The 15172-nt window shown below is 46.8% G+C and overlaps 1 protein-coding gene across 1 annotated transcript in view; it reads left to right on the forward strand.

Moving 5' to 3' along the window:
* LOC138282300 (E3 ubiquitin-protein ligase TRIM11-like) overlaps positions 1–15172 on the forward strand; it is a 110551-nt gene that overhangs the window by 27077 nt on the left and 68302 nt on the right. Inside the window, exon 3 of the mRNA XM_069219686.1 lies at positions 14035–14265. Within this exon, the coding sequence (XP_069075787.1) occupies positions 14035–14265 (231 nt within the window). The remainder of the gene's footprint in view (positions 1–14034; positions 14266–15172) is intronic.

Genomic DNA, 15172 nt, shown 5'->3' on the forward strand with positions numbered 1-15172 from the left:
GTCCCAGACGCCTACAAAAAGTTCTGCCTCCCCTAACAACCCTACACGCAAAGTTAAGATAACCTAACAGCCTCTGAGCCGTCCTCAAATCCATCTTATGCAAACTGCGCACTTCCTCAAGGCAATCTAGCATTTCCCTCACTTTTGCCGCTGGCAACCTAGCGACCAAATTTTGTGTATCCAATTCGATGCCCAAAAAGGTTAGCATCTGCACTGGGCCTTCTGTTTTTTCTGGGGCCAAAGGCACACCTGCCTGCTGTGTCAAGTTTTGGAAAGCGCCCAGGGCCCGTCCACATACCCCAGATGCCACCGGCCCTACGAATAAAAAGTCGTCTAGATAATGTGTCACCCACCTATGGCCGCTCGCTCTTACGAATACCCATTGTAAAAAGGTGCTGAACATCTCAAACAGGGCACATGATATCGAGCAGCCCATGGGCAGCACCCTGTCCACGTATATTTTGCCATCCAGCTGCATGCCCAACAGGTCGAAATCTGCCGGGTGAATAGGGAGCAGTCTAAAAGCTGATTGAATGTCACATTTTGCTAATTCCGCCCTCCTGCCACATTTTAAAACCAACTTTATCGCATCGTCAACTGATGCATAGATTACTTTGGAGTCCTCCTGCGCAATAAAGTCGTTGATCGACGTCCCTTCCGGCCAAGACAAATGATGAATCAACCGGAATTCTCCTTGTGCTTTCTTGGGTACCACTCCCAAAGGAGAAATCATAAGAGTGTCACTTGGCCACTCAGAGAATGGGCCTGCTATTCTGCCTAACGCTACCTCTTTTGCCAATTTATCATGCACTATCTGCGGGCGATCTTTGGCTGACCGCAAATTGTCAGCCCATCTACGTTGTCGCGGGCCTTGGTAACCTACTCTAAAACCTTCTCTAAAACCCCACTCGAGTAAACGCGCCTTATCCCTGTCTGGGTATCTATGCAACCATGGTAACAAGAAATCCAGTCTAACTGGTGTAGGTCCCTTTTGGCGCAGGAGTGCCATGCCCCCCTCTCCCTCTAGCAGCCCTCCACTGTTCAGCTGGGCTGGACAATGAAAAACATTGGGTGACTGTATGACGGCCCCCGCACTTGGAGCAGTCATGCTTGAATCTGCATTGTGCCCTGGAACAGAAACCTTTGTTAAAGTTCCAACAGGCCCCTGCCGTTGCTCCTGTAGTCTTATTAGTATTGCCCGCCCCTCCCTGGGCGGGGCGAGCTTGAAAGGGTTTATACGTCACTGGCAGGCCACTAGCCGTGTGAGTAGACGCCGCTGTCTGTGCGGATGCCATCCATTGCATCCACAATTCGGGGTCCACGTCACCCCACGGTTTTTCCGGATTAATACTCACCCGGGCCCTGAATTCCTCATCATAACTGAGCCATGCGAAACCCCCAAAATGCATCTGTGCTTTTCTAATTATATCCATGTATTTAAATAGTGCAATGGCCCTGTCCGGGGATTTCTCGCAGTATATACTGGCGAATATCAAAAAGGCCGATGTCCAGTTATCCATTGTTATCGGCACCCGGGGTCTACGCGCTAACTCCCATTCCTCTTCCTTAGACCCTTCCTTTGCCTGTATGTCCCTGTGCAACAATTTAAAAACGTCCACGTATTCGTGTTTCCATATCTTGTTTTTTGTTTTTTCTGCTACGTGCGAACCTAGGGGCATGGCTAAACCCATGTAAGGTAGTCTCTTTCTGAGGCCTCTCCCTTCTTTTTCTTCTCCTGTCTTTTCTCCCGTATCCTCCTTCCCCGTTGTAGCCGTAGCACCCGTGGCTGTGCCTTCTCTGTCCTTGTTCTCGCCCGACTTCTGAGTGTCGCTATCAACTGCCTTCTCTAAAACTGACCCTTCACCTACCCCAATGGACCTTTTAGTGTTAGCCTCATTCAGTAAACCACTCCCTTCGCCCCACACTGACCACCAGTTCTTACCTCCAGTGGCGTCTGCCAGATTCCTTGGGATCCTTTTTAGGCCTCTGCCTCGCGGTGCAGCTTGTCTGCCGCCCACGGAGCTTTCCAGCGGAGCTGCCACCTGTAAAACAGACAACGAAGAGGTTGCGCCGCACTTGCGCCCTCGCCCGCCCCCTCTGGTAACCTTGTTCACCTCCCAATCACGTATTTCGCCATCCTCCCATTCCTCCCCCCCCTCCTCATAATCCAGTTCAAGTTCATCCTCTCCTTCCCACCGGCCTTTGTGCTGGCCGAAATCTCTAGTGTTGGCCGATGTACTCGTACTTGCTTCCCCCCCCGCATGGCGCGTGCCATCAGGACGGTGTCCGAGGTCCCTCGGTGTGGAGAAGGCCGCTACAGACTCCTCCAGAGCTTCGTGCCAACGCGTTTGGGCCGTATTGCCCCCAGTTGGCGTAAACCATCTCCTGCCAACCTCTGTCGCTGGCCTTGATGCGCTTCTACCCCATGACCGTCTGCGTCACCGGGTTTCACCGCGCCCGCTGACCCTTCGGCCGCTCGAGCCTCTTGACTCTGCTCTCCCCTTGCCTGAGGCACCCATACCCATGTACCCCCGCCTTGCCCCGATTGTTGTGGCCCAACCTGTCCCTTGGCCTCCCTGGGTTTAAGCGCTGTTTCGTTGCGGGCCTGTGCCTCGTCCCTGTCCTTGCAGATCTGTGCCCACCTGGCCTCCATTTCCGCCACTGCCTTCCGCTGTTCCCTTATTCTGGCCTCTAAATCCAATGTCTCTGCCGGGTCTCGGGACACCTGCGTGTGCGGGCTCCTGTCCCACTCGGTCCCAGCTCCCTGCGCTGCCTTGACTTTCCCCCCTTTTGCCTGGCGGGGCGCTGCCTTGGACCTACCCGGCCCGCCCCTATGCCTTCCGGCATACTTTCCTCTTTTCTTGACAGGCGCCCCGAAAAAACCAGAGCCAAAAGCGCCCCCCCGTGGTATGACAGATCTAAAGGGGCAACATCACCACTGGGCCCCGCCATGGGTTGCTCTGTCTCCTTGCCATGACTGCCGTCTGCTGTCTCCTCCGCCTCGGGGGCCCCCATGCCTACCGGGTCCACGCCTGCCTGCGCGCTGGCTGTCGCTGCGTCCTGTGTAACCTGGGTGTCCCCCACAAACATCAACGGGCTCTGCGTCCTGGGGGGACCTTGCTGCGTGCTCGTGGCCTGTCCGGGGGCTATCGCTTCGTCATCACCATCCCCTTCAGAGTCCTGTGACTCGCACGCCGCAATTGCGGCCGCTACCCGCCCCGACGCTGCCCTGCTGGGGCGTGTCATCCCCACCCAGGCCTGCTCCAGAACCCCAGGTCTCAACAAATCTGCCCTGCCCTGCCCGCCTCGCCTAGCACGCGTAGTGCTGCCCTTACCGCCTCCGCGTCGTGGCCGCTGGCCATGCTATAGCCTGTCCTCTTAAGTCTGTGGCTGTAAGTATATATATATATATATTATAATTTATTTTTATATATATATATATATATATATATTTTTTTTTTTTTTTGTGTGCCCAAAAATGTCTGGCCCCTACTGGGTGTGCCCTGGGCCGCCCTCTGCCTTCGGGGGGTTGTGCCTCTAAAAATGCCCAAAAGTGCCCGCCGAAACAAACAAGCTGGGCAAATTATTATTATTTTTTTTAAAATATTTTATCTGGGGCCTCCTAAATGGCCCCCCGGGGCCCCGCGCGTCACTGCTGTATACCTGCCCCGCCTATATGCTCCTGTGTCCTATTGCCGCCCCAATAAAACCCCCTGGGGGCCGCCTCCGACAGCGCGCGGCTCCGCGCTATGTAATTATGCCCAAAAGGGGTGGGGCCGCCTTCCCCGATCCCCCGCTGCTTTATTCTTGTGAACGGGGCCGCTCCCCCGCCAAAAACCGCCTGCACCTGCCCCCGTGCTCTGCCTCTGCTACGAGGCAACAAAAGAAAATCAATGGCCCCGCGGAGCGGGGCTCGTGCCTGTGCACGAGGGAAAAACCTCCCTAAAACTGACCTGGTGGCCGGAAAGGCCCGACCAGCAAAAAACCCCTTACCTCCTGACTAAACCTTCCTACCTAGCGTCGGCGCGGTAAAGAGGCCGACACCTACCTTCCCTCCCCCTTAAATAGCCTACCTAACAAACCCACCCCCACCTAGCTCTCTGCCAATGAGGCGCATTGCGCGCCACTTCCCGTCCCGAAACTGCCCGCGGAGAGAGACTAGACTGCGTCTCCTCCTCTCCGCGGGCCCCTCCATTGAGTGAAAGACAAACGCATGCGGCGCAGATTAGAATCACAAGAAGAGGTGTTAATAGCATCTTAAGCACTCCCCCTCCTACACTACGTAGCCATGCACCTATCTTAGCAAAGCCCTTTCCAGTGGAATGAAACAATGACCCTATCCCTTCCCAGCACCCGTCTCTTCTCGATCATGTAATTCAGAGGTCACAATTGTGATATTAGTAATTTAGCGATCAAGCTTGTCGTCTGCTTTAGAAATGGATGCACAACATTCAAGAGTATGGGTTACGCGGCAGACTCTGCCTTCTTTTGCTTAAAGCTTGTCTACAGCAAGCCGATTGTGCAGGATCATGGCTTTCACCGCAAGCAGCTCCTTGTTAATCACTGTTAGAGCACCAGAAGAGTTGGCATCTAGGGGATCTACTAGCATGGAAGGATTCCTAATCTTGACGTCATTCAGAGCTACTCCCATCGAGGGGATCAGCGCTCCAAATATATCACCTAATATCTGTTCAATACCTCTTTTATTTGGTGTCAGGTGTCTTTCTAGGTCATTTGTATGGTAAGTCTTAGGAAACACTCAGGCCACGTAACAACTACCTCCCTAACTGTGCGGCAACTGACGTCAGCTGGTTTGTATTTAATACGTGCATTGAGTTCAGCAAAGGTTCGATCTACAACTAACGTATTATGATCACACTCACTCCATCCAGCATCTTCAACAGTCTCATTTCCTTCTTGTCTGTGAACTAAGCAAACATTCCTCTCTTTTCCAAGTCTAAACTCAGTCTCGGATGATCATTCTGCGTTCCTTCTGGCTCCTCCTTCACACTCCCTCTCACCTCCTTCCCCTTCCTTGCCTTTTCTTCTTCACTCCGTATCCTGACATTTAATTCATCGACAGAATGTGCTCTTCCTCGCTTATTCTGCATCGCAGGTTTTCACTCGGATGGTTAGTGGGGGTCGCATTCGTTAGAGGGGCGAAGAATTTCATCATATACTCACGCTTCTTTAGTATATTATACGGTTTCAGAAACCGACCGGATGTCTAGTTTTCTATTGTCAGCATCAGTATCTTACGGTACATTTTGAAAAGTACATGGGTGACCAGAACAATACAGCTTCATGGAAGTTTGGTTAAAAAACACATTCACAACACAGAGCACGAAAATGCATAAGTTAAAGGTAAGTGATACTATGCCGAGCTGTGGGCAGTTGATACTGGAAGCTAGGAACACACAAAACAATTAGTAACATTCATGATCTTAATATATTCCGACAACATTTGATAGTACACATCATAGCTGAACCTGTTTTTGGAATGTGGACACGGGAAAGCTTGCTCTCATGAGCACTGGGTTAGCATCAGTACTGGTGTAATTATCGCGCATGTGCAATGCATCTCCCTCCAGCTACCACCATTATTATGAAAATGTTGCAGGGATCCTGCACCATCATTCCCTGCATCAGGTAAAGCAGGTACTGCCAAGAAAATAAACCTCCTATCCTCTGCTCTAGCATCACTGCCCTCTCTCCAGCCGCTGCAGTGAAATGTGCAGTGTCGCTGCTTGGTCTTATCCTCTGCTTTCCCATCACTCCCCTCTCTCCAGTCACTACAGTGAAATGTGCTGTGTCACTGCTTGGTCTTATCCTCTGCTCTAGCATCACTACCCTCTCTCCAGTCACTACAGGGAAATGTGCAGTGTCGCTGCTTGGTTCCCATCCTCTGCACTGGCATTACTACCCTCTCTCCAGCTGCTACAGTGAAATGTCCTTTGTCACTGCTTGTTCCCGTCCCCTGATCTAGCATCACTACCCTCTCCCCAGCCGCTACAGTGAAATGTGCTTTGTCACTGCTCGGTCCTATCCTCTGCTCCAGCATCACTGCCCTCTCTCCAGCTGCTACAGTGAAATGTGCTGTGTCACTCCTCAGTCCTATCCTCTGCTCAGCATCTGCACCAGTGACACTCACCTTCAGGAAGCCATACTTGTCCGGACACGCAATGGTACTTGAAATACACGTCAAGCTGGTCCTGCTCAGCAAGGTCTGTGTGGGTGTAAGCTGTGCACAGCTCAGTAGGGGGCTGTGTGAATGGACAATTCACAGCTCAGTGGGTCTATGTGGGTGGGAAGTGCACAGCTCAGTAGAGACTCTGGGTGTGAGCAGTGCACAGCTCAGCAAAGTCTGTGTGGGTTAGCAGTGCACATCTAAGCGAGGTCTATGTCAGTGTGAGCAGTACACGTCAGTGGAGGCTGTGTGAGTGGGCAATGCACAGCTCAGTGGGTCTAAATGGCTCGGCAATGCACATTAAGAGGGTTCTGTGGGTAGACAGTGCGCAGATCAGTAGAGAGTTGTGTTAATGGTCAGCGACAGCTCAGTGGGTCTATGTGGGTGGGCAGTACACAGCTCAGCAGAAGGCTTTGAGTGGGCAGTGCACAGTTCAGAAGAGAGTTATGTGGGTGGGCAGTGCACAGCTTAGTGGGTCTGTCTGGGTGGACAGTGCCCAGCTCAGCAATGTCTGTGTGGTTGTGAGCAGTGTGTAGCTCAGAGGAGGGTTGTGTTGGTCTGAGCAGTGCACATCTCAGTGGGATCTGTGCAGGTTGGCAGTGCACAGCTGAGAAAGTTCTGTGTTGGTGTGAGCAATGCACAGCTCAGTAGAGGGCTCTGTGTGTGTGTGTGTGTGTGTGTGTGTGTGTGTGTGTGTGAGCAGTGCATATATAATTGGGGTTTGCGAGGGTGGGCAGAGCACAGTTCAGCAAGGTCTGTGTGAATAGTCAGCAAGGTTCAGAAAGGTTCTGTGTGAAAGGGCAGTGCACTTGACCCTAGTGAACATTACAGCCATACCAATTCCCAATGGGTTTGTTTGGGCCAAAGTATTATTATTCGATATATATGGGCCTACTGAGGTTATTCAAATACCATATGTCTTTAATCTTTTAATGACAGATGTGATCACACCCAGAGTAGTTTCTGATGATTGGGATGTGAAAACTGTTGATGCCATGATATCTGATCTAAAGTATTATACAGTACTTGAAAATGAAGATGTGTACCAGTTTGAAGGAAATTATGGTGATATGTTCTGTTATAATTATTATGGGCATTATTACATTCACAGAGAAAGTACTCCAAAGACTATTTTTAAATATACACAATGGGAACACTGCCCGACTCCACCAGTAGGCAGTTCTAAAACGTATACTGAGAAATTTGCATATTTTTCTGGGCACAATGTCCAGAATGCTGAGTCATAATATTTTAAATTGCCAGAAATAGAAAGTCAACATGTTTTATTGATACAAAATTGATTTACTCTGATTCCTTTGTTTCCCGATTGACTATAGAAGGCTATGAGTACTGGTTGAAGTCAATTGACTTAAAAAGTGTGTGGGGAACCAAAAATTGGCAAATAAGAGGAAGAGAAGCTTTATTTAGAGCATGTATGATTACTGTTCAAATGATATTTTTAAACAAAACAGTACAACAAACAAGCTGTTTACGATTATCAAACATTAAGGAATTGAATGCGCCCAGTACTCGCACCCCTGCTAAATTTTACAAATGGCAAAAGTATATAAATGCAATGGCCTGCAGTCACCAATGGGTGCCATAAGCGTTTTGTTAACTCCTCGGTGGTTGTAGAATGAATAGGCCGGACCCTTGCTATGTGTCCTCAGAGCACTCAGGGTAGAGTGACAACATATAGTGTAGGGAAAATATGCCAGCTATGGATGAAGGTCTCCTCACTGGATGCTGTCAAAGAACATCTAAGGGCCATATGTACCAACACATTTTCCCATAGACACAGAATGGGTAAATCACCCTTGGTACATCTGGCCCTTAGTCTCCTGTCCAATAAAAACAGATTTACAGGATTTCCTATTAGGCACCAGATGACAATGCAGAAAACGCTTCTTATATGCTGCATATAATTAACTATGGAAGCTTTTCCAACAAGAGACAGCTGCCCGGTTAAGGCAAATAGATCAGCAAAATTTACAGAACGCATTAGCCATTGTAGATAATGGGATTAACACATTGTCCGAATGAATATACACCTTAAATAACATTGTATCCTCTGCAATAGATATAGTACAGAGTGATGTATCATTTTGCAACATGGACAAAGTCAGCTAAGATCCATTATGCAGTTAGGTTGGACACTACAAACATTGAAAGAGGGTCGCGTATCCTGGCAACACGTGAGCGCAGGGGAGATTTTTTCCACATTTAATTTAACACGATAACAACAAATCAGGCTAAGAAAGAAGCAACATATGTCATGTTGAATATAGAAAAGTTAAAAAAGTTGCCTTTTGCTGTGGCTGAAATACCATCTGCTGAATGGCTAGTACATGGGGTTATACATCTGCCCATTTCAACACTTCAGTTTACATCCTGTTTGAAACACATTCCAGTGGGCAGGAATGAAATGCTGGGAGATAGTTACATACACGAAGTGTGGGAGCTTTTTTTCTCGTACAAATGTTTCAATGGCATGAAAGAGGTCTTTCTTAGCGGTAGTGAATGCAAGACTTCTGTGAGCCATTCAATGGTTTGTAAACAGCTGTCCTTGCACGGAGCGTGTAATGGCTCTGCAACAAATTTGGCTTGTTATCTGAAGGGAATCCCAGTCCCCTTGATTAGATCTGCGTTCCAGCTGCTCTCCAAAGGCACCTATGTGCTCCTTAACAGTGAGGGCTGTTGTGGAATGCAAGCCGGAATAGCTTACATTGTTTCGGTCTCCTAAATTGTTATATGTTGCGGGAATGTCCTTTTTCCCCCTACACAGTTTCAAGGAGTAGCAGACGTTTGGCCTCATATTGCTACTTCTGATGTGAATTTTGACAAGCTGAGCTGACTAAAGGCTTTATTGTTTCAAAACATGTGGCGCTTACATCTGGACGCAGGACCTATGCGCATCAGGTTGTGAGGTCATCGGCGGAGATTCAGTCCCTTTTAACTACAAAATTTCCGAGACCCTTTGGTGAATTCGTGGGACAAATATTTAATGCGTGTAGTACTACTGGAATCGCCCACTTTTTTAAGGCTGTTGGTTCTGGGGAATTCCGGTTACTTTGGCTATAATAGTTGGCATTTTCCTGTTGCGACTATCTCTGCGCAATGGCTGTCCTGTCACAGCGAGGAGTACTGAAAGCGCTACCGCCAGCACAACTGTGTCGTGAACGCATGATGCAGTATTTCGGAGCACCACTCCTGGAACAACTGGAGTGTGACTGGTCTTTGTCATTCCGACCAGTTTTGGATTGTGTGCAGCCCGTGTTTCGATGCCTCTGGTGCCTCTTTGAATGTGCACTGAAAGTCTTTCTTTCTACGCAGCGCTTACTTTCATTGGATGCTGATCTGTTGATGTTCTCGATGAGGGCCCATTATCAGACATACGCAGTGAGGGTGTGTTTGCTACCGGAAGCCGTTTACAAGTTGCCTTTTATGGATGCCGCAACTCTTAACTCTATGGAGGGCATGACACGGAATGCTGCTGCCTAAGCTGAGGCTTTGGAACACAAGTGCTCTGTGGCTTTCCTTGGATATGATCTGGATATTTTAACACCTGCCGAAGTAGAACGTCTCCTGGCTTCAATTGTCCCAGATGTAATTGGCGATTTCCAAAGTGACACTGACTATTGACTTTGGCTTGTTCAGATGGCCATTTTCCTGCCTCTGTGTCTCTTAACTTGGCACTATTGACATATAAGTTTTTTTTTTTTTGCGTAAGAGTTATTAGATTTTTTTTTTCTCTTCATAAGCTTTTAAACCACCTTTGATCGGCAAGGGGAGGGTGTTGGTTAGCTATTTTAGCCATGTTTTAGACACGTTGTTTTAAGCTAACTAGGCCTGCTGCTGTGCACTTTATCCCTGTTACATTTCATTCAGCATTGCTTTATTTTTCTAGAAATAGAAACATTTGTGGTGCTGTTTTATTTTCTTTATCTTATTGTACTTTTCCCTAGGAAAGCATTACGTTCTTAGGAGGACATTCTCCAAGGCTACAGTCAGATAGGGTTGCCGACAAACATAGTATGCTGTGTTTCCGACATTCACAGAAAACACACACATACATGGGGACTATTTCTTAGAATGTCGGCTGTTTTATTATAAAAACACCCCTTTGTCCCAGACTTGTTAGAGGGAGATTACAGCCAGATGACCACGACTGCATGATGATTGCTGACTGCTTTGCTGCAGCTGCTTGCTTAGACGGCCGGACCCTTGATCCACATGGGGACGGTGTCTCAGTAGACTACAGGCTACTTCCTCCAGGTATGAAGGATGGTGTACCCCCAGGGGGAAAACCCAAAGGACAGATTAGGCTTATTACACTGTGCTCATACATAGTGTAAGTAGGAGAAATATATACATATATCATTCTTAGTGATAGTATGGTAGGACTATTCTTGTGTTTTACTCTGTTAGTCACCTGCTTGCTTCTATTGTGTTTTATCATCTTAGTTTTTGCAATACATGCCTTTTTATCTAAGATTCAGTTAGTTCAATAAATCCTTATTGAACTATATTCTGCCTCTGTTGTCTTTGCCTGTACAAGACCTTTTGGTAACTGAGAGAAAGGGATGGGATCTGATCGACCACGATTCCCCTGAGGAGTCTTTTTGTCATGGGCCCGATTGTCACAGTCATCTCGGCCAGAGATGAGGCGCTGCTAGTTAGCCGGAGAACCTGGATTAGGCCTACAGGCGTCAGGTGGTGTGGAATCATACTTAGTATCCACAATCCATGTGATCCTGTCTCCCAAATCCAGTAGCCTCCCAGGTCAATGTCGTATAAAATAGATGTTACATAGGCTGAGAACAGTCCTGTGCTGTTCTTGTACCCCTGTGGGAGTCGGCAGAATTGTCTCTGAGAACCAAAGACGCTAAAACTTGTTAGGTCCCTACTTTCAGGCGCTATGTTTTGGCAGAAAAACCTGTTGGATATATCCAGGGTCGTTTAGTATTTTCTGCGCACTATATTGTTCATAAGTGCTGTGCTGTGTGCATTTTGTATAGCAAATGTTTTTGTGTGACCATTTAAATGTCTATAGTCTAAGACTATTCTATATGAATGGTTGGGTTTAGCAACTGTAAATAATGGATTATTTATGGATTAGTCTGAGGGTTCAGTGACACCCTGGTACTCCAAATGTTTGTGGATTCCCCTCACAGGTGCTTTAGCATCATATTTGATAGGATATTGAGATTGTGGTTGGGATTTTTGTTATTACGTGGTAGGGGGGATCTTTGTCCCATCCTACATGGTTGCAATATAACGCAGGTATGTGCGCCAATGCCCACTCAATGGCATGCATTTCATCGAGCTTTGTGGGAACAAGGGGCGAGAAAGATTTTTCAATCACATCCTCTCCATAAGGGAGATTGCGGATGAATTCTGGCAGCCAGGAGTTCAGCAAAGCAGCAGTCCAACAGAAAGGCAGTCCATCACAACAGTCCTCCTTCCTGGCAGAGTATCCATAGGTCCAGACGTGTACTGAAGTGGTGGTGTCTGAGGTTCTGTACTTATACACAGTGGTACCTTTGAAGTGGAGGGTTACTCCAAAGACATCCCTTTTAAGGGCACAGAGGTCCTGCCCTTTTTGCCCTGGCTCCAGACTCCCTACAAGGGGGTATGCAGCCTTTTGTAAGTAGACAGGACACATCGTACTCAGATGTAAATGTTACTGTGCCCAGCTCCTTTCTCCCATCTTGCAGAGGTGGCTCACTAAGACACACCCAAGCTCCCATTGTGTGTGGCTGTCTAGGAGGAATACACAAAGCCCAGCTGTCAGCCAGACATGTGATCAGAGATAGGCATCAGGCATCAAATGGCTTAAGTAAGAAAATGCCAGCTTCCTAAAAGTGGCATTTTCAGAGTTGCAATTTAACATCCTACTTTACCATAGGTTGTGATGTTAAATTGTGATTCTAGAGACACCAAACTTGAAAGGTTTATCTTTTCCCAATTGTAAATTGTAATAAGGTTATTCCAGTGTTATCCCATGGGAGAGGTAGGCCTTGCTGTAGTGAAAAATGACTTTGGGAGTTTTTCACTACAAGGACAAGTATAACTTAAGTGTACATATCCTGCCTTTTAAATACATTGCACCGTGCCCTCTGGGTTGTCCAGAGCCTACATCTGGGGTGACTTACATGTTTAAAAAGGGTAGCTTTGGGCCTGGCAAAATGGCTATTTTAGCAGGTCCACGCAGCAGTGTAAAACTGACCACACCGGCTCTGCAGTGGCAGGCCCGAGACATGGTTAAAAAGCTACTTAAGTGTGCTCGCCCTCCCTGCCCTGGGTGTCAAGTGCAAAGGCACTGTACTTGACCCACTTAGCAAAGCCATATTAGGGCTGGCCATGTGCCATCACTGGCAAATGACTTAAAAACCCCATGGTTGAGGCCCTCTAGCCTCTGCCTTCCCCACGGCGCCTGACAGGGTCTGAGAAACAGTAAATCACATTGACCCCTGGCTCTGCCATGTGGAATATCAGAGGTACTGTGGGGCCATTGTTGTTGTACAGCTCACTTTAAGTATTCTGATTCAGTCCCCACGACTTTTGTGCTCTCTGGGGGTAGTAGGTGCACTTTACACCTACCTTTCAGGGTCTTGGGGTGGGCTATTTTTCTAACCCTCACTGTTTTCTTACAGTCCCAGCGACCCTCTACAAGCTCACATAGGTTTGGGGTCCATTCGTGGTTCGCATTCCACTTTTGGAGTATATGGTTTGTGTTGCCCCTATACCTATGTGCTCCTATTGCAATCTACTGTAACTTTACATTGCTTACATTACTTCCTTTTGCTATTATCTGCATAATTTTGGTTTGTGTACATATATCTTGTGTATATAACTTATCCTCATACTGAGGGTACTCACTGAGATACTTTTGGCATATTGTCATAAAAATAAAGTACCTTTATTTATAGTATATCTGTGTATTGTGTTTTCTTATGATATTGTGCATATGACACCAGTGGTATAGTAGGAGCTTTACATGTCTCCTAGTTCAGCCTTAGCTGCTTTTCTAGAAACACCTCTTCTACACTAATAAGGGATAACTGGACCTGGCACAGAGTGTAAGTACCCTTGGTACCCACTATAAGCCAGGCCAGCCTCCTACACTGCGGCAGTGTCATTACATATTTCACAAAACCTCTTCCTGACGTTCCTTGGTAAGAGTGAGTAGAGGCTGTTGTTGAACTTACATATCTTCTTGGACAGTCAGTGATTCAGTTAAGTCTTTAACAGCCTTAAGAATAAACTGAGAATGAGTGAGACACATGTCTACAAATGTTGTACAGCATCAGTTATTTGATTGGGTTGAATGATTGCATGAACAAAGGTGATTGGATATCTTTGTGACAGCGCATCAGAAAGTGTGTTCTTGGACCAAGGGATATAAGTAATGAAGAAGATGTACCGAGCAAATCAGTTGTGACTGTTCTCACATTGTCAATTACAGAGGCTCTCTAAGTTTCTATGATGAGTTTGAATCTCAAATGGTCTTGTATTCGGATTTAAGGATGTCTCCATTGTGTGTAGATGAGTTTCATTGCAAGAAGCTTTATAAGTCTGTGTAGTTCCGCTCACACTCTTAATAGGTAAGAAAGGTAGAAGATCGAGTATTTGTAATCCTGAGATTGCAAATCAATTGTCATTAGACTGTCCAATTCTATAAACTTCCTGAAACATATAATTACCACTATATTCAAGCAATTCAAAATCAGATTTCTTGTTTCAATCATCATCTTTCTTGAATATCTTGAGAGGGAAGGAAGGGGTGGGCTCTCTGACACTGGAAGCTTCCCAGAATCTAACCATCATTTCTTTGATGCTGACAGAACAAGGTGAGAGCCGAGAAGCAGAAAATTGAGTCTGAGATTGAACAGCTGCGCCGGCTCCTGAGAGATAAAGAGCAAACGCTGTACAGGGAAATGGAGGAGTTGGAGAAGAAAATTACCATGGTAGAAAATGCAAATATCTCCAAACTGTCCAATCAAATCACCTCTCTCAACGCCCTGATAGTAGATCTAGAGAAAAAATGCAAGGAACCAGCCTTGGACCTCCTGACGGTGAGAGACTGCTTCGTAAATACAAGACAATACAGAAGTGCTCCATTCATATTGTGTGTGATGCGTTGAATGTACGTGAGAACATGCATGATCAACATAGAGGGTCAATTTACAGTGACCTGTATTCTGACAACCCAATATAACATACAGACAAGTTAAACTAACTGCAACTTCCTCTTTTCTGACAGCCCAGCGCAATGTACAGGCAATCCAGTACAGAGCAAACTCCTTACATAGTGACACTCCGACACGATATAAAGAATATGATAGGCTGGGTCATGTGGCTTCATTCAGAATATCAGACTCTTCTCTATCATGTGACCTTTTTAAGAATATCACAGACCGGTCTGTGTCATGTGACTCCATTCAGAATATCAGACTCTTCTCTATCATGTGACCTCTTTAAGAATATCACAGACTGGTCTGGGTCATGTGATTCCCAATCAGAATATCAGACTATGCTGTCCTGTCACCTGGTACAGAATATCAGACTTTGCAGTCTCGGGTGACCCTATTCAGAATTTTAAACTCTCTGCTGTGCTATTTCACCCCTTTCAGAATAAAACTGTGCTATAATGTGACCTTGTTCAAAATATCAGACTCTGCACCTTGTTGTGTGGCCAGATTCAAAGTGTCACAGATGGTGTTGTGCTATGAGCCAGTATTCAGAATATCACAGATTGTGCAGTGTCACACGGCCCTTTTTGAATTATTGCAGGCTGGGCTGCATTATTTAACCTATTGTCCTGCATCATGTGATCCCACTCAGCATATCACAGACTGTCATGTGATCCCATTCAGAAATTCACAAGCTGTACTTCATCACATGACCCCGTTCAGAATATCACTGTGCTCTGTCGCGTGACCTCATTCAGGATGTGTTTATAGATACATTTTTATTGTTACA

This window comes from Pleurodeles waltl, unplaced genomic scaffold (assembly GCF_031143425.1).
Source record: "Pleurodeles waltl isolate 20211129_DDA unplaced genomic scaffold, aPleWal1.hap1.20221129 scaffold_97, whole genome shotgun sequence".
In the NCBI taxonomy this organism is placed as follows: Eukaryota; Metazoa; Chordata; class Amphibia; order Caudata; family Salamandridae; genus Pleurodeles; species Pleurodeles waltl.